Source organism: Onychostoma macrolepis, chromosome 02 (assembly GCF_012432095.1).
Source record: "Onychostoma macrolepis isolate SWU-2019 chromosome 02, ASM1243209v1, whole genome shotgun sequence".
In the NCBI taxonomy this organism is placed as follows: Eukaryota; Metazoa; Chordata; class Actinopteri; order Cypriniformes; family Cyprinidae; genus Onychostoma; species Onychostoma macrolepis.
In genome coordinates, this window is record NC_081156.1 from 11,087,137 (window position 1) to 11,111,865 (window position 24,729).

Below are 24,729 nucleotides of genomic sequence, written 5' to 3' on the forward strand. Positions count from 1 at the left end.
TGGTAGTTAGCCTATATTAAGTACTTTTTCAAGACATTTAAATGAATTGTACATGGTTGTTGCAAGCAGTGAATTGGATTTTAAGCCAACATTAAAACCAAATTGACCCAAACTTTGTTTGTAATAGTTCATGAATTATAATTTAATATAAATATTTATATTTGATTATAATTTTTTTTTTATATTTAACAAACATTTAAATATTTAATATACTTCAGCATAACTTGCTGCAATTCAAATAGTATTCCTCTTATACATATTCAATCCTATTTTGTCACCCAAAATTTTCACAATCTATTCATTTCCAAATAGATATAATTTCAGATCCCACCCTGCTATTGAATATACTTATTCACGGAGATACAGAAGTAAACATTTTCCAATTACAATTTCTCATGTAGACTGCAGCAGGGGAAATACAACTGTAACCTTTGTGCTCTTTTTCCCCCAAAGGATATAAGGTACTAGCTCTTCTAGACCCCACTGATGAAGAACAAGAGACAGCCGATATTTACATCCATGTGACGTACATCAAAAAATGGGATATCTGTGCGGGTGATGCGATCTTGAGGTCTCTTGGTGGTCAAATGACAACTCTCAAAGGAGAGCAGATTGATTACTCTGGGACAGAGGGAAACAAGGGTGGCCTACTGGCAAGCATTAAAACTGACCACAAGGCATTGGTGAAAAGACTTCCACCCTGGGAAGAGAGCAAACAATAATAAATCACTGCCCGGTCCTGTCCCTAACACTCATTTTCTTTGGTACCACAAAGTTGTGTAGAAATATGAGGAAATAAAAGATTTGCTTATGACACTATGAGTGAACCAACATCAGTGAATGAGTGAGTTTGAAAACTGCTACAGGTTATAAACAAAGGAAGTGTGCCTTTGGGTTGTACAGGTCATTAGCTATGTATTTTGTGACACATTTAAAGAATGTTTGAGTGAAAGTGAAGTAAAAGTGCGGTGTCAATTCATGAGGTCACCTTTATTTTAATAATTAATCTCTGAGGTGAACCAGTAGCTTTATTTCATTTCCTGTTTGTTTTTTGAGAGTGTTGTTTCAAAAATGGCTGGTAAAACCAGTTTTAAATGGTTTTGGGTGAAGATTTAACTGTGAATCCAGAGATAACTTGAATATGACATCCTTATGCATAGCACTACTTCTCATAATTGACTACACTGCTCCCCTTGGTGGTGTGTTTTCAGTTTTGTGTGTCAGATCTCAATTTGTAAGGTTTATACACTGATACCTGAATTGCAGTGTGATTAGACTACATAGGTTTAAGCACCACATGTAAATAAGAATACATAATACAGTATGTTAAGGTATAAGTCTTTTGTTTTTAAGAAAAGTTGGATAGAAAGTTAAATTGGATTTAATGGAGTAGATCCACAGACATTACTGGGTGATTCATTCACATCTGTTGTAGAACTTTCACTGTGATTGCCAGTTTAAAAAAATGTATTTTTGTATGAGTATTCATACCCTTGCTATGATTGTTTGTTGAGTCCCTATGGATAGTCATGGTACTGTTTCCCTTCTGACAAAAACCTTGTGTGCATGAAAAAAAGAAGAAAGAATAAAAGCAGTAATTTGGGGAATGGGGGAAAATCTGCATGTGCCATTTTACAGATCTTGTCTGATATTTGAGGCATGTAATTTGGCTTCACATTGATAGATGTCTTCATTCTGCCTTTTTTCCCCTGCATAAATAAAATGATGGGTTTTATGGAGTGAACCTTATTTTTATTTATTTATTTTTGTGCAATAGCATACACAGCTGTGAAAATGGTTATTAAATCTAAAACCTTATAAAATTTTAATTATTTGAAATAAACATTAACTGAAATAAAATATATGAAAAAAAAGGCAAGGCAATATTTATGACTTTAGTTTAACTTGATGTAGGCCTACTGAAATAAAACTGAAAACAACAAAATGACTAAAAATTGGAACTAAAATAAAAATGGAAAATTAAAACTTGAATCTTTTTTTCTTTAAAAAATAAAAGCATATTTAAATGTGCTTTTATTACATTTAAATGATCTAAACATCTGTTAGCAGATTTTTAGCAGTATTGGTCAACACATCTTAAAGATGTTCATAAATGTGAGCCAACAAGAGCATCAGTTTGTCCACCACAAGGTGGCAGGATAGTTTTATCTTGTGTTTTTATACATGCTTGTAGAGTAAGTACTTGTATTTCATATGTTCATATAAAAAGTATAATATGCTAAACAAAAACATGTTTTTATGATCATGGAGCCATATTTAGTTTCTTGACCAGCATATTTTACATAAAGCATTTTACAAGACCAGCATTTTAAAACACAAATCGGAGTGTGCAGTGAACACAGCAGGCAGTGAAGCTGAGCCACTCAATTCTTGTTTTCCTGTTTCCACACCATCACACTCTTGCAGCTTTAAATTAATTGTCCAGCACCTCACAGCTAGCTATGCCACACTGTCTTTCTGCAATCCTCATGTTTTTATTTCAGCAGACGTCTTATATTATCACAGCATGCCATTCTAACCCTCTGTGACAGATCCTAAACTCCAGTGCGTCACTGTTCCAACAGCAACAATGTAGAATTAGACAAAAGTCATGCCAATCTCCTGAGATGGCTTTTATCGAAGAAAGAGCAAATCCATATTTACAGTAGGTCAATCGGTGGGATAGATTAATATGTTTGAAATAAAAGTTTTACCTTATTACAAAAAGTAGGCCTGTTTAATAATGTGACATATGTATATGTTTCCTGCTCATCAAAAACACAACTGGCTGCTGATTCTTGCCATGATCAGCATATTTATGGATTATTGCATTATTCATAGTTACAATCTATTACCATCTCACTGGTCATATTGATGTGTTGCTAAAAGGCTTGCTGACATTTCTTTGATGTGCTAAAGAGAATTGCACTTAATGGTGTTTTTATTCACCATGTCTGGCTTGGCTCCAGAATACAGATGTTCTTGGTAAAATGTTGATTTACGTGGCCGTTTACACACCTCGTGTTTCTATAAATTGTTTGTCCCAGTACAGTTGTGTTCAAAATGATTCATACTCTTAGTAAATGTGAAAGAAGGCAGTGAAAATAAGTCTGCATTGTTTATTCATTTAATCTTTCATTCAAAAGTTAAAAAATATAACCTTTAAATGAAGTAAAAAAAATAAAAATAAAAAGGCCAACCCAGTCCTCTGACCTGAACCCTATAGAAAGTGGGTGGGGTGAACTGAAGAGGAGAAGCACCAACATGGACCTGGAAATCTGAAAGGTCTAGTGATTCTGGATGAAGGTCTTTGATCTCTTGTCAAATATTCTTCAAACTCATCAGGCATTACAGGTGAAGACTCTGTTATCTTGGCAAATAGTAAAAGAGAATGATTAATTGTGGCCAACAATGTGTATTAGAGAAACACATTTATTTCATAATGAGATTTCCTCCCCCATTTTAAAATTCTTATTCCAATGAGTTACAATGTTTTTTGTTTTGTTTTTTAAATCAAAAATATAAAGGATTAACATTTATGCATTTAGCAGACGCTTTTATCCAAAGCGACTTACATTGCATTCAAGTTACAGTTTTTACATTTGATCAGCTCTTGCTTTCCCTGGGAATCGAACCCATGATCTTGGCGTTGCTAGCGCCATGCTCTACTAATTGAGCTACAGGAAAGCCAATGTATATTTAGTTTCACAGCCTTCTTTGATCATATTTACAAAGGGTATGAATAATTTTGAGCACAACTGTATATACTTTATATATTCCTTACAAAAGTATTCCGAAGGAGTGGATTACAGATCTACAATGGCCTTCATAATAATATTAATTATAATATTTCTTGAATAATTATTAATCAAAGTTAAATTTATGCAGAGGCATGGGAAGTGGGGGTGCTGACCCTGCTAAAAAAACAAAACAATAGAAGCCCAATAGAAACCATCACAGAAATTCCAATGGTTTCCATTAAAATACCATTATAAACCATTAGCTTTTTCCAGTAAAACCATTACAAAGTTCCTTTTTGTAGTGTGTTTTGGGCATTTTTCCAATAGGATTTAACATCCCACCAATAGAATCCGTCACATACCAGTAGACACCATTATAGTTTCCATTAAAACCAATACAATTCCCATTATAACCATTAAAACCATTACATTTTTGAGAGGTTCCGGTTTCCGCTCGAAGGTGGGAAGCGCAGAGCTCTGCCGAAACAATACATTAATATAATCGTCTGAACTCTCAAAAGTTAACAAAGCAAGGACCAAATGTAATATGGTATTACCCTAGTACCCTAACAACAAAACTTCTGCTATGAAGAGGAACTTGCGGATGGGTAAATCGAAACAAATTAAAAAAACGCTAAGTCCCTTCACAGTCTGCAGTCCAAAAATGGCGGAGAAAGAAACGGAGACTACACAATTAAACACATCGGAGAGTTTGATCTCGCTACAGACACTAAGAGAGGAACTACAGGCATCCAGAGAAGCAGTGCTGGGGCAGTTAAAAGCTGAGATAACGACTTCGTTTAATGATATCAAAGCAAATATTTCCTCTCTGCGCGAAGAGACGAAAGTGGACATTCGTGCTATACATGAAGAGCTAGCCGGTGAGCTAGCATGCCTGCACTCGGTACATGCAAAGACAGTTAGTAATGTCGAGGAAATGGGAAACACCCTTAGCGAAACCATAGATAGAGTAACAGCACTGGAACAACCACAACAGGCGATCGCTAAAGAATATAAGAAATTACAGGACAAATGCCTGGATCTAGAAAACAGAAGCAGGAGGCAAAACCTTCGCCTGGTGGGCATTAAAGAATGAGCTGAAGGTGGGAACATGATCAGATTTCTGATAGACTTCTTTTCGATGAGCTTGGTGCTGAGAACTTTACCTCGGATGATAGACCGAGCGCATCGTATCACTGTAAAAACTAAAGGTGCCTCAAAGATCCTTTTGAGTACTCGAGGAACTTCAAAATGTAATTTAAGTGCCTCAAAGCTCTTTTTTTCATTATAGGGTTCCTGGAGGAACCATTTCAGTCTTTGCAGTTCTTGCAAGAACTTATGGGATCCTTGAAGCACTTTGTTTCCAGTTCTGAGGTTCTGGAGTCACCCTTTCATTACACTGAGACCTCAAGTGCTCTGGAAGTTCCTGGAGGAACTCAAATTTTAAAAAATGGTTATTGTAAGATCTGTTAACATTGAAATGGTTCCTGGAAGATCTGACTTGTAAAAGCCACTCTCTGGAGGAACCCAGAGATTCATGTGACAGAAATGAAATAGGACTGATTATTATTATTGTTATTATTATTATTATTATTATTATTATTTAATTTTTCGGAATGGTACAGAACGTAATCACTTTTGTGGCACTTGGCATGTGAAAAAAAAAAACTTGGGCATGATTAGAAAAGGCTCAATAGTCTTACAAATTGTCAAAATAAAAGAAGAAGGGACATGCAAAATCTACAAATCAGCCATGTATTTCTAAAAATTATGTCTGAAAACACTGTTTTCAGCAATAGGGAATATACACATATAAGGCCATACAGGCAGTGGCTACACCATGGTATTATAGATTATTTTCTTTATTTCTTTCTGCCAGATTGCACTTTTATATGCCTCCATTTGTTGGATTTTAAATACTTTTGTTGTATAACTTAAATACTGCAATAACTAAAAATAGTTTTTAGTTTAGAAACAAATGTAAAATTATTTGAAGGTAGATATTGTTTTCCCTGAAACTTTAAAGCAAACGTTAAAAATATTATTGAACTAAATATGGCTCAACACATTGATTTCATTAAGAATACACTAATTATAACAATCAGTAGCTACAAGTGTAATATTTTGAATTTTTATTTCCCTTATGAAATAACTTTCAGTTATTCAGAAATAATTGTTTAACAATTAATATAATAAAAAAAAGTATGCTGTTGTCAAGAAGAAGAAAATGTACTAGGGCTGGTGCGTCCTCGCGCACCTGCTGTCTGCTCGCGCGCGCGGAAATGCGATTTAAGTTAAGTATCATTAACGGTTCCTCTCTTCAAAGAAACAACTACAGCGCAGGACTGTCTAACAAAAGGTGAATAAATTCTCCAAAATAAATATACTGTACAGATTTACTATTTGTACACAAATTTCTGTACTGACACGCTTACTGAATGTTTTTATATTTAAATGTTTGTTTAACCGCTAATTTAATAGCCGCGATGCTAACTATCATAATGAACTTCATGGGACGAAATGGAGAATATTAAATCACAAACGGTGATTTTTAGTCAGCTTTGTTCATTATGTTCACTTTTAGTCATTGTAACGCTCTTCTTTTCTGAACTAATTTGTTGTCTTTTACGTTTGTTAAATCGTTACCCATCCATGTTACATGTAGACTATCTAATTTATTTAACTTATTTTTCGATTCATTTAACTTACAGAAAAAAAAATGTTTTTGTCCTTTTCTCTCCTCAGAATGTATACATACTTGTTCTCTTAAAATTTCACAGGGTTCACTGAGCAGCACTAATGTAAGTAGGCCTATTTATTTTTTTACTTTGAAATAACTGAAATAGTGTTTCAGAGTGAGGCCTAACGTTAATCCAAAATTATATATGAATCCAGTCTTATATACACTATTAACCTTACACTGAATTGAATTAAAAAGTTTATAATTTTTTATCCATGTTTTCTTTTTTTTTCTTTTTTTTTAGCAGTTAATGAAGAGGTTGTATGTTTCATGAATATCGCTCTGTAGTGGACTGCTGGAGCTGCTAATGTCTCTTGCTGGCTGACAATAAATTGATCTCTCTGGACTTACCTCATCTTTTGAAGGTGTGTAAATAAGTTAACAATTGCGGAGAAACATCAGAAACCGCTCTAAAACATTCAATTACTTATACTTTATGTTTTTTTCCCCCCTTTTATTTTCTTCTGAGAAATCCGAGCCTTGCTCCTGATCCTGCTGTGCTGGACTGTATATGATTAATTGAGGTAAGTCTGAGTTTGTGTATTTTGAGGTTTACACACACATACATTTTATATATATATATATATATATATATATATATATACACACACACACACACATATACAGGTGCTGGTCATATAATTAGAATATCATAAAAAAGTTGATTTATTTCACTAATTCCATTCAAAAAGTGAAACTTGTATATTATATTCATTCATTACACACAGACTGATACATTTCAAATGTTTATTTCTTTTAATTTTGATGATTAGAGCTTACAGCTCATGAAAGTCAAAAATCAGTATCTCAAAATATTAGAATATTTACATTTGAGTTTGAATAAATGACCATCCCTACAGTATAAATTCTGGGTATCTCTTGTTCTTTGAAACCACAATAATGGGGAAGACTGCTGACCTGGCAATGATCCAGAAGATGAACATTGACACCCTCCACAAAGAGGGTAAGTCACAGAAGGTCATTACTGAAAGGTGTGGCTGTTTACAGAGTGCTGTATCAAAGCATATTAAATGCAAAGTTGACTGGAAGGAAGAATTTGGGTAGGAAAAGGTGCACAAGCAACAGGGATGACCGCAAGCTTGAGAATACAGTCAAGCAAAGCCGATTCAAACACTTGTGAGAGCTTCACAAGGAGAGAACTGAAGCTGGAGTCAGTGCATCAAGAGTCACCACGCTCAGACGTCTTCAGGAAAAGGGCAACCAAGCCACTTCTGAACCAGAGACAACGTCAGAAGCGTCTTACCTGGGCTGTGGAGAAAAAGAACTGGACTGTTGCTCAGTGGTCCAAAGTCCTCTTTTCAGATGAAAGTAAATTTTACATTTAATTTGGAAATCAAGGTCCCAGAGTCTGAAGGAAGAGTGAGAGGCACAGAATCCATGTTGCTTGAAGTCCAGTGTGAAGTTTCCACAGTCAGTGATGATTTGGGCTGCCATGTCATCTGCTGGTGTTGGTCCACTGTGTTTTCTGATGTCCACAGTCAATGCAGCCATCTACCAGGAAATTTTAGAGCACTTCATGCTTCCTTCTGTTGACAAGCTTTATGGAGATGCTGATTTCATTTTCCAGCAGGACTTGGCACCTGCCCACACTGCCAAAGGTACCAAAAGCTGGTTCAATGACCATAGTGTTACTGTGTTTGATTGGCCAGCAAACTCACCTGACCTGAACCCCATAGAGAATCTATGGGGTATTGTCAAGAGGAAGATGAGAGACACCAGACCCAACAATGCAGATGAGCTGAAGGCCACTATCAGAGCAACCTGGGCTCTCATAACACCTGAGCAGTGCCACAGACTGATCGACTCCATGCCACGCCGCATTGCTGCAGTAATTCAGGCAAAAGGAGCCCCAACTAAGTATTGAGTGCTGTACATGCTCATACTTTTCATTTTCATACTTTTCAGTTGGCCAAGATTTCTAAAAATCCTTTCTTTGTATTGGTCTTAAGTAATATTCTAATATTTTGAGATACTGATTTTTGACTTTCATGAGCTATAAGCTCTAATCATCAAAATTAAAAGAAATAAACAAAATATATCAGTCTGTGTGTAATGAATGAATATAATATACAAGTTTCACTTTTTGAATGGAATTAGTGAAATAAATCAACTTTTTGATGATATTCTAATTATATGACCAGCACCTGTACACTCAGGTGCATCTTAAAAAATTTGGATATCTTGAAAAAGTGTTTTTTTGTAACTTATTTCAAAAAGTGAAACTTTGATATATTCTAGATTCATTACATCTAAAGTAAAACATTTAAAAAAAATTTTGTTTTGTTTTAATTTTGATGATTAGAGCTTACAGCTCAAGTCAAAAATCCAGTATTGGATTGCTGCAGTTAAAGCTATTCCTATTCAAATCATCAATCTTATTGTCTCTAGCAAAACAAATCATTACAGCGCCAAGTGAACCATGTTCGACAGCTCACCAAACTATTGTTCAAGCTTTAATGTGTGTTGCTGCAGACACCCGGAATTTATACTTTAGGGATGGTCATTTCATTCAACACAAATGTAAATATTTTTGGCTTTCGTGATCTGTAAGCTGTAATCGTCAAGATTAAAACATAAAAAAATTTTTTTTTAAATGTTTTACTTTACATGTAATGAATCTAGAATATTTGAAAGTTTCACTATTTGAAACAAATTACAGAAAAAAAATGAACTTTTTCACAATATTCTAATTTTTTGAGATGCACCTGTGTATATATACACACAAACACACACACACACACACACGAACACATACATACATAAATACATTCAAATATACATACACTGTGTTATTGTAATAGATATTGCATTTAACTAGTCCACAACCATTAATCAGTACACTAATATAACAAAATATTGCCTGTGATGTTCCTCATTTTTAAGATACTCTGAATAAAACCATGTGCTAAATGAATAAATGTCAATATTTTGTTATTAAATTTTATGTAAATCCCTCCTTTTTCAATGAACTACACAGAATCATACACTAACTGTGGTAATGGAGACCCATTTGGTGAGAGCAGCACTGCAGATTTTCCTGATGGTGAGGAGCTACTTGCTGACGAACCTACCAACATGATTTCACCTTATACTATAAGTGCCTTTGTTCTATTCAACATTATACAGAAAAGCTGTTAAACGTACAGCAAAGTGTACTATTTTTCTGCTGCATTTGTTGGGTATTCAAGAGGAGATCATCAAGCTACCTACAGCTGTCTTGAGGCTTATCAATTTCTTAAAATTTCCTGTGTGAATTTTACCAATCTGTGACCTCCATTTAGAACAAGAAAGAATGTTATCATTGACTGCAATGTACATTAAATTTGTAATTAAATTTGCTCATTTGAATTGTACTATTTTTGAGGTATGATTGTTTTAAACTTCTAAGATATTTGAGTCACATTTATTTGTTTATGGTTTTGTCAAGGTGTAAGTTTTATTTTTATTTTTTTATAACAATATTAACACTGGTGTTCCCATGAATTGGATTGTGTTGTGCAGTATTGATTATTTATATGAAACTTCTATGGATATTGTTGTTGTTAATCAATAAACGATGTTTGATATGTATTAATTTTAGTTTTTCAGTTTGTTTATTAAAATAATAAAAAATGTCAATGGCAAGAACAATAAACTAGAGGGAGAGAGACGGGAACAAATATTAAAGATCTGAAATTGAGAAATGGTGCCTCGAAGCACCAAGGTGGTTCCTGACCATTCTTAATAAAAGGGTTCCTCCAGGAACCGTTAAAAGTTCCTCAGAGAACCACCCCTTTTTAAAGGGTGCCTAGAGGCTCTACAGAGGGTTCCGCCAGTGTGGCAAAGTGAAGAACCCCAAAAGGTGCCTCCAGGAACCTTTAGTTTTTACAGTATACTCTAGCTCCGAGGCCTATTTTTATTAATATGAGAGACCCAGAGCCATACTCGTTCGCCTACATTATTACGCGGACAAACTCAAGATACTGGATCTCGGCAAGACGAAAGGCAGACTCATATACAAAGGAGCCCAGGTACATATTTTTCCAGACATGAGTCCAGAAGTCACCAGATTGCGCGCGGCTTTCAACCCGGTGAAGAGAAAACTGCGAGGCCAACATCACATACAGCCTATTTTATCCAGCCAGACTCGCTATCACGGTTGACAGCTTTAGACACTCCTTTGACTCTGCGCAAGCTGCCGAAGAATTCTTCAACCAGAAGATTACTAAAATGGCCTGACTTATGCGCAAGTAGCATGATCGGACACTTTTTGTTCATAACTGACATAACGTTACATGCACTTGTAGTGTGATAGACTTAAGAATATTTCGTTAAGTTTCTTTTTATTATTAGATGAGGTAATACATCATTACATGAAGTAAACGGGCTCCAGTGAATACACATATATCCAGCAGGAGCTTTGGATGCATGATAATATTGACACTATCCATACTTGCTATAGCTTTATGTTAAAATTTAACAATTTATTGAGGTTCAGATGTCTTAAATAGATACATATCAAAAGAGGAGCAGAGAGGATTTCGTTCAGCTTTGGTTCCACTTTCTCTCCTCAAGCTGTCGCTATTCTTTTTGTATCCTTTTCTCCCTCTTTTATGTGGATGTTCACTCATTTATTCTATCCTCTATCTACACAGATTATTATCAGAAGTACCATGGGATCTTTAAAGACTCTTGAGGAGATTAATGTACAGTTTGTCACCTGGAATTGTAAAGGCCTGAATGGTGCTGTGAAAAGAGGTCATATTGGGAAGCTGGGAGCAGATGTTGCCTTTCTACAAGAGACACATCTTAAAAATCAAGCACACAAACAACTATATAGAAATTGGTTTGGCCACGTGTTTCATTCAAATTTTAATTGCAAGTCACGTGGAACGGCTATCATTATTAATAAAAATATTCCTTTTACTACATCTGATATCATTTCTGATCCAAATCGTAGATATATTATTGTAACTGGGAAACTCTACAATACCCCTGTAACATTGGCAAACATCTATGCTCCCAATTACGATGATGAGAAGTTCATAAACTCAATATTAGCAATTTTATCAAAACTTCACAGCCACAACCTAATTTTAGCAGGAGATTTTAACTTGGTGATGGACCCTGTATTGGACAGATTATCAAGTAAGCAACAGTCTGTATCTAAATCAGCCAAACTGATCCAGAACTTTTTAAAATCAGAAAAAATATTCTTTCTTTTCGCATTCACATAATTCTTATTCTAGGATTGATTATTTTTCTTGGATTCCAAATTATTTTCAGCAGTAAAATATATTGATTATGAAGACATTGTTTTATCGGATCATGACCCACTAAAATTACAACTAGTCTTCCCTAATAGATATACTTCCAGAACCTGGTGAATGGATAATAGCTTATTAACTAACGAAACACATGCTGAGTTTATAAAATCCAAAATTGATTTTTATATGCAAACCAGCAAAACCCCTGAAGTTTCTAAAAGTATATTATGGGTGTCACATGTTTGCAGACACGTAACGTTACAATGGGAAGCTCTGAAAGCCTTTTTACATGGCCAAATTATCTCCCTTCATGCACATCAGACTAAGACTCAGAAAGAGGAAAGACAAAAATGAATAGAACAAATTTCAGAAATAGATCACCAATATGCATTATCTCCTACAACTGAACTTTTGACGAAAAGGATAACATTGCAAACAGAATTTAATCTTCTATCATCAGCTGAGACTGTTAAATAAATTCTTCTAGACATAAATATTATGAATACGGGGATAAAATAGGAAAATATTTTGCTCATCAAAATAAGAGTATCTGATACATCAAAATTAATAATGGAAATTCGCACGGGTTCTGGTTGTATAACAAAAGATCAGAAATTAATAAAGAATTTAAACAATTTTACATGAAACTAGATTCAACTGGATCAACAAATGAAACCAAACTTTTCAATGACTACTTTGATAATCTAGATATCCCTTCTATTAATGAAAGTGATAAGAAGTTATTAGAGGAACCTGTAACTCTGGAAGAGGTTAATTTTGCAATATGTAGTCTATAATCTTCAAAGGCACCTGGTCCAGATGGGTATACACCAGAATTTTACAAGATGTTCCTTGCAGATGTTGCCCCTCTTCTCCTAGATGTTTTTAATGAATCGTTAGAGAGAGGTCTTCTTCCAACCACATTTTACCAAGCATCAATTTCTTTATTACACAAAAAAGGAAAGGACTCACTTGATCCAGCATCATATAGGCCAGTGAGTCTACTAAACGTAGACAACTAAATATTAGCTAAAATAATGGCCATTAGGTTAGAAAATGTGCTCCCAACAATAATTCATGAGGATCAGACGGATTTCATTAAAAACAGACAAATGGCTCACAACATTCGCAAATTATTTGATATAATGTACTCTTCTCATTCAAGATCTCATTCTGAAATACTTATTTCATTAGATGCTGAGAATGCCTTCGACAGGGTCGAGTGGGATTATCTCTTCTCGGCTCTGTCAAGGTTTGGGTTTGGTACTATATTTATTTCATGGATAAAGCTCCTTTATGCATCCCCAATGTCATCAGTACAGACAAATAAGTTCAGGTCTGATTACTTTAGGTTAACACGTTCTACTAGACAGGGTTGCCCATTATCTCCGATGCAATCTCTGATTGCATTAGCAATTGAACCTCTGGCAATCTCTCTACGAACTTTAACTGGCCATAGTGGGGTCACTCGAGGTGGAGGAGAACATGAAGTATCATTATGTGTGGATGATTTATTATTATACATTTCCAACCCATCTAAATCTATTCCTGTGATAGTTCTGCTTTAAAGAAATTTGGAAAAAATTCAGGGTATAAACTTAATATGGGGAAAAGTATACTGTTTCCAATTAATAATATAGCCTATCAGCAATCTTTTGACACCCTGCCCTTTAAAACGTCAACCCAGTTTAAATACTTAGGGATAAATGTCACTAAGACATTTATAGATCTATATAAAGAGAATTTTTCTAAATTACTGGATGACTTACATGATTTACGCAGGATTTACAGCGATGGTCTCATATCGCTATCTCATTAGCGGGAAAAATTTATATAATAAAAATGACCATCCTTCCAAAAATTTTATTTTTATTTCAGTGTATACCAGTATATATAAAGAAGAGTTTTTTTGACAGTCTTTATAAAATTATTTCAGAGTTTATTTGGAATAGAAAGATACCTAGAATGAGAAAGACATTTTTGCAGAGGCCCAAATCAAAAGGAGGAATGGGACTGCCAAACTTTCAGACCTATTATTGGGCGAGTAATATAAGGATGATGGCCTACTGGTAACAAAAATAACCCCAATTATGGGTAAGCATAGAAAGTGCATGCTGTTATCCTTCTTCACTTTCAGCTCTACTGTTTTCATCTCTATCTACTATATGTCCTGGTCTGTTCGACAATCCAGTAGTTTTACATATACTCAAGATTTAGTCCCAGGTCCGAAAATGTTTTGGTTGGCAAGCTGGTTCTCTCCAAAGCCCTATCACAAAAAATCACAAATTTGCTCCCTCATTTAAAAATACAATATTTGATGACTGGGTTGGAAAAGGAATTCGTAATTTTATAGATACATTTATTGATAAAGTATTTCCATCATTTGAACAGCTACAAAATAAACATAATATAGCTCGGTCACATTTTTTAAAATATTTGCAGGCACGAAACTTTGTTAAACAAAATAACCCATTCATATCCCAACTCTCCAAATCAATCAGTAATGGAAATTATAATTTTGCATGACCCTAATGAGAAAGGAGGTATTTCATATATATACGAAATGCTCTTCCAGTTGACAAATACATCAATTCTAGAACACTTAAAGTCTTCCTGGGAGGAAGATTTGGGTGTTGAAATTACAGACGAACAATGGGAGACAGCCCTTAAACAGATTCATAGATCATCGATATGTGCAAGGCATGGCCTCATAAAGGGAAATTCCTACAAATGCATATGCAGTGAGGTCAAGCTGCAAAGTTCATTGTCCATGCCTTTTCATCACATGTATTCGGTAAACCCTGACAGTATTTTAAACAATAATATAGAGTGCGCAGTGCCACAAACAGTTAGCAAATGGCCCTAGATGTTATAAGGGCATAACGTTAAACTAATTTAACACTGAAATGTATTTATTTCCACAAAATACAGGGATATGCTCTATATGCTCTTTAACAGACTGACATAAAAAATAATACTAAAAATAAAGAAATAACTCAATTAAAAATGCTTTTGAAACTGACATTTTATTGCACCTTTACAAAATACACCAAAACAGAAAACCGCTTTTGTATTCTTAAACACATTTCATTGTCAAGGGCACTTGCCATCAGGTCAAGTATTTATCTTAACATCAAAACAATGTACATTCCAATGCATTCACAATCTAGGACAGTGGTTTTCAATCCTGTTCCTGGGGACTCACCGCTCTGCACATTTTTCATGTCTCTCTTATTTAACACACCTGATTCAGATCATCAGCTTATTAGGAGAAAGATCCATGAACTGCACTGTGTGTGTCAGATAAGAGAGACATACAAATGTGCAGAGCGATGGTCAGGACCAGATTGGAAACCACTGTCCTAGATTGTGAATGCATTGGAATGTACATTGTTTTGATGTTAAGATAAATACATTTCAGTGTTAAATTAGTTTAACGTTATGCCCTTAAAACATCTAGGGCCATTTGCTAACTGTTTGTGGCACTGCGCACTCTATATTATTGTTTAAAATACTGTCAAGGCATAACTACTCATATTCATTTTTGTCCGTTTACTGGCGTGCAGTATGGAAAACACACACCGTTCAACTCGTCATGTCAAACAATAAAAACTATAAACGTGGCCGTTTCAATGTTTGTAGGCGTGGGGTGTTTTTAAATCATGCAATGAAAAGGACGGCCTAACCTCACTCCTAACCTTACTGTGACCTGAGCCAAACAGGTCCTGCAGAGACCTTTTAGATGAGCAAAATCTGCACAGAACTGATCACCGGTGATCACCGCGAGATGCATGCCGGTTAGAAAAGTGTCCGAGTTACATCCGACTTGCTCTGATGTCATGCTGACGTGTGCCAAAAAACTCTGGCGACGGATTGAGCAGTTGCGCGCAGTTGCTCTCCACTGACTGCGCTGATCAAAAGCATGATAGGAAACGACTGACTGACGACAAAGTTTAATTCTTATTGGTTCAGACAACCGTGATGCTGTGTTATCTTCTAAAATGTTTTTTTTTTTTATCTGGTTTCATGTGTTTATGTATTTAAATTATGCATGAATATTCCCAAACACTATATCAGTGCTATCTCTGTGTGAGATATGTGATTGTTGTCATATTTCTATAAAAATCTAAAATACATGTTTGAATTAAAATAAAAATGAATGATAAATATGCCTTTCGTATGGAATTAAATAGCAAGCACTTTGAGTGTCTTGTTCATCATATTTATTTTCATATAAAAGCAACAGAACTGAAATTATATCATGTTAATCAGCAACACAGCACATCAGTGAGAATAAGGTGATATCTGCCTTTTGATCTCGTAGACTCAAGAGGTCAGAACGTCTTGACTGTGCTTTTTTCACTCCTCCCCTCACTGCAGCCGTCTACTGTCGCCTACATTTCAGGCAAGGCGAGGCGCAACTCAAACAAGCCTCTTGTGTGCGATGCCAAGTTTTCCAGTGGAATTGGGCTACTTTAACACTGTTACCACGGGTTGTTTTTCATGTCCGCAGGTTTAAGCGACCCCAATAGCGTGATATTTATCCCCTAAAATGCAAATTTTACCTGGGGAACCCTGCCAAAAAAAATTGTATTACCCCACCAGAAGGCGATTTTGTACCGGGGGATTCCCCTCGAAACGCAATTGGGCTAGTTTTGGGTTAGTGTTAAGTAGCAATTGGGCTGGTTTTGTTGTGAAAACCTGGCAACCCTGGTGCGTTGCCTGTTTTAGCCAATGTGTGGTGCCAATAACTCTGTTTACATTCAGTCACGCTTTCCCATCGGAACAACTACCTTAATTTTTGTGCCAGCACGGGATTAAATGCTGCGTTTTCGTCTCCACTGGCAGGTAATGTCTTGATTAACTTAATAATGATGAATTTAAGCCTTGATTCGTGTTGCATTTTTCTTATAGCAGTGTTTAAAGCAAAGATGGTGGCGGCCTTCATTTACATCAAAGAAGGACAACAACAATCCACAACACGTAGAGGTATGCAGTTACCGGGAAATATTTTGTATTTTTGATTTTTAAATCGTCTCCAAACTCAGAACGAGGTCTGTGGCATATTGTCTAAATTTATCTGTAGCGACCCAAATTTAGCTACCCTCTCATTATGTAAGCCTGTTTCATTAAAAAAAGAAACATTTCTCAAGGACACGTGTACTAATGCGCAAAAATTGGTCAATAAACAAAAAAAGAAGGACACGTGGAAAATGGTATGCATGTTTATCTTCACTTTTACTTCAAATTGAAATTCTTACAATTGAGATGTTTAACCATTCTCTCTCTCTCTCTCTCTCTCTCTTTCTCTTTCTTAAGGGACCAAGAAGCAGAATGAATTGGAGTTGTACCCGTTGGTCTGTCCAAACCCTTTTGTGTGGAAGACTTGCAATGGAGTGATTATATTAATTGGATTTATTGATGCTGTGTTTTATACAAAGATTTATAGTATAATGATAGTGTCTATTGTGGATTATACAAGCATTGTGAGAAGAGTTTTATGTTCTTAATGATTTGAGTTGTCTAGCAGGGTATTATGGGCTTTGCCTTTTAAAAAAAAAAAATAATAATAATAATTTTACTTATGTTTTTGAATGGAATGAGTTTAAATATTTAATTATTTCATATTTTACTATGTGTTAGAACCTAGTGATACTTTTAAGAAATGTATGTTGGTATTGCTGTATTAAGTTTGTAAGACTGGTGTTATTTACAACAGAAACTTTATTGCATTACATGAAAATAGAGGGGGGACTAATTAATATTGATTATCTGTAATAAATTAATTTTTGTGAGTGTGACATATTTACATGATACACTATAATTAACAGCCTTAAAACATCACAGATAAAAAAAAAATGGTCATAGCTTAATGTAAAATTACAGCTGTAAGCCTTAATCATGATACCATATGTATGTTATATTTCAAATCATTGCAACTCATTTTTACAAGTGAAACATTTAAACTCAGGGTGGAATTTTTAAAATAAAGTGCCGTACATGTAATTCAAAATTATGGTCCATTTCAGTTCATTTCTTAAAATATTGGCTGACACAAGTTATTTCAATTTCAATACAGTCGAAATCTGTTAAACAATGATTTAAACTTTATTTCAGTTTATAGTCAAAACATGCTTTCTTAAGTAATGGGTTTACATGTTATGTATATCTATAGTCAAAATTGGTTTAGTTAAGTAACTGTTTAACCATGTTTTTTACATCTACAGTTAAAACACGTTTCATTAAATAAGGGTTCAAACATGTTATTTAAATTTTCAGTCAAACAATGGTATTTTACTTAATGGTCTATGCATGTTTCTTAATTACACAGACAAAACATGTCATTTCAGATTACACTTTAAACATTTTATTATATTGTATGGTCAGTGTACCATTTCTCATGTTGCTGTGTAAACATGTTACTTCAGTTCATGGTGTATCACCGTTATTCCCATTAATGGCAAACATTTGGCAACCTGTGCTGCCATGCATTGCACCTTTTTTTTACGTGTTTTTTTTTTTTTAAAGTGCAGCCGTCCCAGGTGAAAAACAAGTGCACTTCCATAATGTATTTAAAGTGCTCTATTTTCGCACACTAATTTTGTACTTAATATACTAAAAATGATCCTTTAGTACTTAAGATAAACTTAAGATTATCTAAGGCAGGGGTGCCCACACATTTTTGTGTGAGGATCTACTTTTCAGATGAGAAACTCAGGAGATCTACCAAGTGAAAAATAAATAAATAATAAAATGCATATAAAATAAATAGGCCTAAACAAAAAAGCTTGTTTGGATGTTTCTTTATATTGAATTAATTTAATTCTTAATAATAATATAAAATAAATAAATAAATGTTCAATTCTTAGTACCCCCATAGAACCTTTTTTCCTGCATTTACCTAAAGCAGTGGTTCTCAACCTTTTTTTACTCCAAGACCCCCTCCTCTACAAATCAATACTGCAAGCCCAAACTTTTCTGTTCACTAAAACCTTTGTATTTTCATATAATTTTTTTTTAAAACAAAGCAAATTCAAGATAGATTTAAACATTCCATATTCTTTTTTGTAAACATACTTAAAAATGTCACTGCAGATATTCTATACAACTTAAAAGTACACTGTAAAAAGTGATGAATTGGCTTAACTTAAAAAAATTGAAGAAACCCGTTGCCTTAAAAAATTAAGTAAATGATCATTTAAAAAAAAAAAAGTTAATTGAATTGTCAAGTTCACTTAACTTTTTTATTTTATTATGTACTTAATCATTTTAAGGCAATGGGTTTCCTCAATTTTTTTAAGTTAAGTCAACTTTCAATTTTTACAGTGATGTAAAAGTATGTATATTCTGAACTCTGTGATCTACTAGTGTGACACTAGCTTCTTGTATCCAGCCTAGAGCTGTAGTTTGCGTGTCATATGCTCATACAGCGGTTTTAAGCAGCCGTTCAGTCTATATTTCACACAGCGCGATGAGAAACGGTTTGCTGCTCCGAAACACAGAATATCACAGAATAAATGGTGGTGCTGTTATTTATTTATATATTTTTACATTATTTAACATATTAGTCATTAACATTAGTGAGTATTACAATTTTAAGTTATCTCACGCCACCCCCAGTAGAGAACCACTGACCTAAAGTGCGATCTACCAGCATTGCCTTCGCGATCGACCTATTGGGTACTGTGCGATTTTGAGACACCATGAATATGAACTAAAATGCACTTTTAATATACTATCTTTGTATTTAAAAAAATTATTTTACCCAGCCAACATGTCCATGTGGGCCCATCGTGGGATTTATCTGCACTGTAAAAAAAAAAAATCGTAAAAAAAAGGTCAAATGACTGGCAGCTACGGCTGCCAAACAAAAACCCTAAAATTACAATAAAATACCTTAATTGAAATAAAGTGCAAAAACAATCATTTTACAGAAAATTTCATTGAAGGTTTTACAGAAAAAAAATGTTATTTTAGAGATTTTTCTTGTTTCAATTACGATATTTTACGGTTTTTGTTTGGCAGCTGTAGCTGCCAGTCATTTGACCGTTTTTTTACAGGACTTTTTTTACAGTGTAAAACCCTTATTTTACAGATTTTTGCTTGTTACAATTATGATATTTTACTTTAATTTCACGGTTTTTGTTTAATTATTTTGTTTAATTTGTTTAATAATATTTGGTAATTGTTACGGTTCAGTCATTCGACCGTTTTTTTACAGTGTAAAACCCTTATTTTTACAGATTTTTCCTGGATTATTACAATGAAAGCACTAAATGTTCTACAGAGAAACACTGTTATTTGACCAATTATTACAATCAAAAGCCTTCAATAAAGTGTCAAAGCATGCTCAAGATGGAAAATTCTGTTTTATTTAGAAGACAAAATACAAAGTCTGTACAGATGCCATAAGAAATTAAAATTTAAAAGAAATACAGCACAATTACATTTAAAATACTGTACTAGTGAAGAACATAGAACACTTTCATAAAAATGTTGAATTAAATATATTCAACTTAAAGGAGAAGTTCAATTCCAGAATAAATATTTCCTGATAATTTACTCACCCCATGTAATCCAAGATGTTCATGTCTTTCTTTACTCAGTCAAAAAGAAATTAAAGTTTTTGAGAAATTAAATAATTTTTCTCCATATAGTGGACTTCAGTGGGAGTCAACTGGAATGTTTTCCTCAAAAACCTTAATTTCTTTTCGACAGAAAAAAGAAAGACATGAACATCTTGGATGACATGGGGGTGAATAAATTATCAGCAAATCTTCATTCTGGAATTGAACTAGTCCTTTTAAACTGAACAAAAATACTAAAATATATGTACAAGATTGTCAAGCAATTTTATTATTCAAATGTAAAATAACATTATCAATGAATTCTTCATAAACACTTCTTCAGAGCCACCAGGAGGAATTGAATAGCTAAAAATTGCATTTCTATCTGTTCAGTTAGGGTTACTCTCATGATGAGGTCATGAGTACATAACATAAGTCTTATATTAATCCACAATATTCTACTGACTCCTGTGGGCTACATATACAGTGGTGTCCAAAATGATTAGAACACTAGTATTTTCAGCAGCTAAAAAATGGTTTTAAGTCAGTTATTTCTATCTTTTGCTGTAGTGTTTCAGTAGGAAATATCAGTTAACATTTCCAAACATTCATTTTGCCATTAATTTTAATAATCCAGTGTGATTTTTGTTTGCACAAGGAGTCTGACGACAGCCAGTGCTGCACACAGAGATCTGACTTGATCATCATCAGTCTGTCTGGAATGACATGAAGAAACAGAACAAACTGAGACTAAATCCAGAAGAACTGTGGCAACGTCTCCAAGATGCTTCAAGAAACCTATCTGAAAAGTTACTTGAAAAACTAACCACACGTGCACCTAGAGCAAAAGCTGCTTTAAACGCAAAGGATGGTCACACTAAATGTTGATTTAATTTAGTTATAAAAGTTAATTGATAAAGAAAATTTATTTATGGCATTATTTTTGACAACATCCTCATTTAACAGAATTTTTACACAAGTGCCTAAAACTTTTAGCTTTGCAGGTAGGTTTCTTGAAGCTTCTTGGAGACGCTGCCACAGTTCTTCTGGATTTAGACGATGAGATCAGATCTCTGTGTGGAGCACTGGCTGTTGTCAGACTCCTTGTGCAAACAAAAATCTAAAAAAATTACAATTAAGGGCAAAATGAATGCTTGGAAATGTAAACTGATATTTCCTACTGACACTATACCGCAAAAGATAGAAATAACTGACTTAAAACCATTTTTTAACTGGTATAAAATAAATAGTGTTCTAATAATTTTGGGCACCACAGTAGCTCTGGTAATATATGTAGAAAAACATATGTATTTTAATTCTACATATAGTTAAACTAACAGCTATATTAGTGTAATAAGTAAAACCAAAACATACAAGAAAAGGTCCATGGCCAGAAGTGACAGACACAGCAGATAAAGAGCAGTCCTCCTCCAAATTGCCAGCAATCAGCTGAATTAGCTGGGAAAAAGAAAAAAAAGAGAAAGAGAAAGAAAAAAAGATTATGTCAGAAGACACCTGTTTTGTCTGGTATTAAAACAAATTAAAATCATGGAATAAAAATACTGTGAAAATTAATTTAAAATAGACTTATATAATATGTATTAATGTTAGACATGAATACACACTTCCTCTGAAGATCATATGGTAGAAGATTTTCATTTCCAAAACTTCTGGATCATGAGGGGGAAGCGCGCGCGCACACACACACATTATTATTAATTTGTTTAATAAAACACTGTCTGCTTACTGACAGAGACATGGGCTTGCAAAAATGTACTCGCCAGCTCCATACAAAATCTTCACAGCTGATCCAAAATCCTGTCTTGCATCCAGTATTCTTCTCCAAGGAGTCCAAGGATCATGCGTTCAGGTCCTCTCTGTCAGATGAGTTCACATGACAGTGTTCTCAGGTTACTCATTTCAAACTGCTGGCACTTTTTTCTTAAAACTAGCTGACAGTATGGGTGGGCGATATGACCATATTATTTCACAATATAGGAAATTTTACTTCACAATAACAATATAACTTATATCACATGTATAAGATCAAAGTAGCAAATTACAAACAATAGGACTAATGCAATAGAACAAAGACCAGTTAAATACATTTTCTCTTTAGTATTTTGTTGTTTGATTAAAATTATGACCGACTGCAGGTAACGTTAGGCTAAATTATACTGCTGTCACTTTAAGAACCAAAAGCACAGATCCAGTAAGTTACACGGACAGGTCACCGGGTTTCCACCTGAATGTTTATCTTGACTCCAGACATTAGCGACTGTGTTTAAGTCGAGTGTATTTTGAGATGACTGTCTGTATTTGACCATTCAAGTGAGGTTTTCTGTGTGACATGGTCATATATCGCCCAGCCCTAGCTAACAGTATTAGCTCATACTAAACACAGTAACTGGTAGGACATTGAGAAAATATATGTAATCGCGATTAGCATCTCACTTCAATCTTGATGTAACTATAAAACATTAGGCTATACATTAATAAAAGGTACTTACCTTTTGCAGTTTGCTTGTCTGTTAGCTGCTGGTAGAAGTGTCCAAATTCGCGTTTATTCGTTCTCAATCGTCATCCCACAACACAAACTCACTCAAAATATGAATTTAACACTCAGATAATACATATAAAAGCCATTACTAGAGGAGCGACCGCCGCAGACTGCAGAAGCCGAGCAGCAGCGGCACACCACTGACAGACACTGCTGTGAAAGTGTATATTCAAATTTGAGCGGGAAAACGGCGCGCTCGCTAGTCATTGGCCAGATTCCTGAGTGACAGTCAGCTTAACCAATCAGCTCAAAGCAACACTGAGCAACAGCAAATAGCGTTGCAACTATGGAAAAAAAAAAAAGATTACAGTTAACTTAATTAAAATAACTTAATTAAAGATTACAAATATGTCTTTTTATTTGTTTATTTTTATTTGTAGGCTGTTACATTTAATTAATTGATCAAATGGTGATTTGACATTGCATCTGTGCTATTCAGTGTTCACCGCCTGTCATTTCCCTCTGATTTTAGGGTTTAATTAGATTTAGGGCCAGAGGGACTATGTTTTCAGACAGGATCAATAAAATATGCTGATTTAGGAACAGGTCTTACTTGGCAAAATCATGGTAGTCGTGTGTGTGTGTGTGTGTACCTGTTTTTCTATTCAGGTGGGGATTTAAACCTGAATACACACAGACTCATGGGGACTCGTGTCATGGGGACCTAAATTGAGGTCCCCACGGGTAAACAAGCTAATAAATCACACAGAATGAAGTTTTTTGAAAATCTAAAAATGCAGAAAGTTTCCTGAAAGGGGTAGGGTTAGGTGTAGGGTGGGTGTAGGGTGATAGAATATACGGTCTGTACAGTAGAAAAAGCATTACGCCTATGGAGAGTCCCCACAAGGATAGCAAACCAGACGTACGTGTGTGTGTGTGTGTGTGTGTGTGTGTGTCTGTGTGTGTGTGTGTATACGTTTGGCTACTTGCGCGGTTATACATGACCAATAAGCACCCTTTTGTATTTTAACAAATCCATGATCTTTCCTTTAGAAGCACCAGTTGTACAACTACTGGTATTTTCTGTATTTGGCCCTTCAGTGTTACACAGCCTGTTAATCCTCTGTCCACCATAACATTTATTTAAAAATACTGCCATAATTGCATGCAAGTTACAAAATTTGTCTACATACTTTTATTTAATAGCATATGTACTGACTGCAGTAGGACTTTATAGCATTTGTGATATGAGACAAGTAAACTGAAAATGTTGAACTTCTCACCACAGAAAGTGACAATCTGTATTTTAGTTATTCAAAAGTAAAGACGATGTATGGGTTGCCCTAAGAGTGATGTTCCATCATGAACAGTGTGGTCCTTCCCACACAGCAAGCGATCTTGGCCCAAATGTGGCCTCAAGCTGGCCTCTTGTCGGCAATGTACCCTTTCAGCCAGAGCTGGGGCATGTGTGGCAATGATGGAATAATATTGCAATAAACATATTACAGATATTTTAATGAAGTGTAGTATTGTTTAAATTTAATCTTTGAAATGGCAAGTCAACACAGAATGAAACATATCATTTCAAAATTAAGCAAATAAATAAATCAGTCAACTGCATTAAATTAAATTATATTTTATGTTATATATTATTCTCAATACAAATATCTAAATTTAGAATCTTTACACACACACATATGTATATATAGAGAGAGAACATTTAACTTATGCAATATTAATTTGGTTTTAACATGGGGCACATACATTTATTAATATGCTGTCATTCATTAGCATTAAATAAAATGATCATAAAAGTATTTTATTTTTATTCAAATCTTCGCTATCCATGTGTTGCTTTGTGTGAGGAACAGATACAAATTCAAACCATTCATAAATGATATGTATCTCCTTCCTC

General features: G+C 34.5%; 1 protein-coding gene, 2 long non-coding RNA genes and 1 other non-coding gene across 12 annotated transcripts in view; 2 read left to right on the top strand and 2 right to left on the bottom strand.

Annotated features, from left to right (window-relative positions):
- Positions 1–10,071, top strand: part of bpnt2 (3'(2'), 5'-bisphosphate nucleotidase 2) — a 58,568-nt gene extending 48,497 nt beyond the window's left edge. The window contains exons 5-8 of one of the 8 annotated variants that reach the window (XM_058744605.1): positions 454–6,541; positions 6,728–6,845; positions 6,950–7,004; positions 9,479–10,071. In XM_058744605.1, the coding sequence (XP_058600588.1) occupies positions 454–722 (269 nt within the window). In that variant the 3' untranslated portion in view covers positions 723–6,541; positions 6,728–6,845; positions 6,950–7,004; positions 9,479–10,071. Of the gene's footprint in view, positions 1–453; positions 7,005–9,478 lie in introns of all 8 variants that reach the window. The other 7 variants (XM_058744587.1, XM_058744577.1, XM_058744595.1 and 4 more) reach the window with 7 other exon arrangements.
- Positions 3,615–3,689, bottom strand: trnaa-agc (transfer RNA alanine (anticodon AGC)). Its single transcript has one exon. It is a non-coding gene; the product is annotated as a tRNA-Ala (tRNA).
- Positions 10,072–15,242: 5,171 nt separating the features above from the next.
- LOC131527282 (uncharacterized) lies at positions 15,243–17,893 on the top strand. The gene is made up of 3 exons (XR_009267627.1): positions 15,243–16,595; positions 16,662–16,736; positions 17,067–17,893. It is a non-coding gene; the product is annotated as an uncharacterized LOC131527282 (long non-coding RNA).
- A 3,054-nt stretch (positions 17,894–20,947) lies between these two features.
- Positions 20,948–23,138, bottom strand: LOC131529268 (uncharacterized). 2 transcript variants are annotated; one of them, XR_009268043.1, is made up of 4 exons: positions 22,825–23,138; positions 22,062–22,191; positions 21,689–21,772; positions 20,948–21,417 (listed from the first exon to the last, which is right to left on the bottom strand). It is a non-coding gene; the product is annotated as an uncharacterized LOC131529268 (long non-coding RNA). The 2 variants fall into 2 exon arrangements; XR_009268042.1 differs by lacking the exon at positions 20,948–21,417 and having other exon boundaries at positions 21,467–21,772; positions 22,825–23,132.
- Between the last annotated feature and the right edge of the window lie 1,591 nt (positions 23,139–24,729).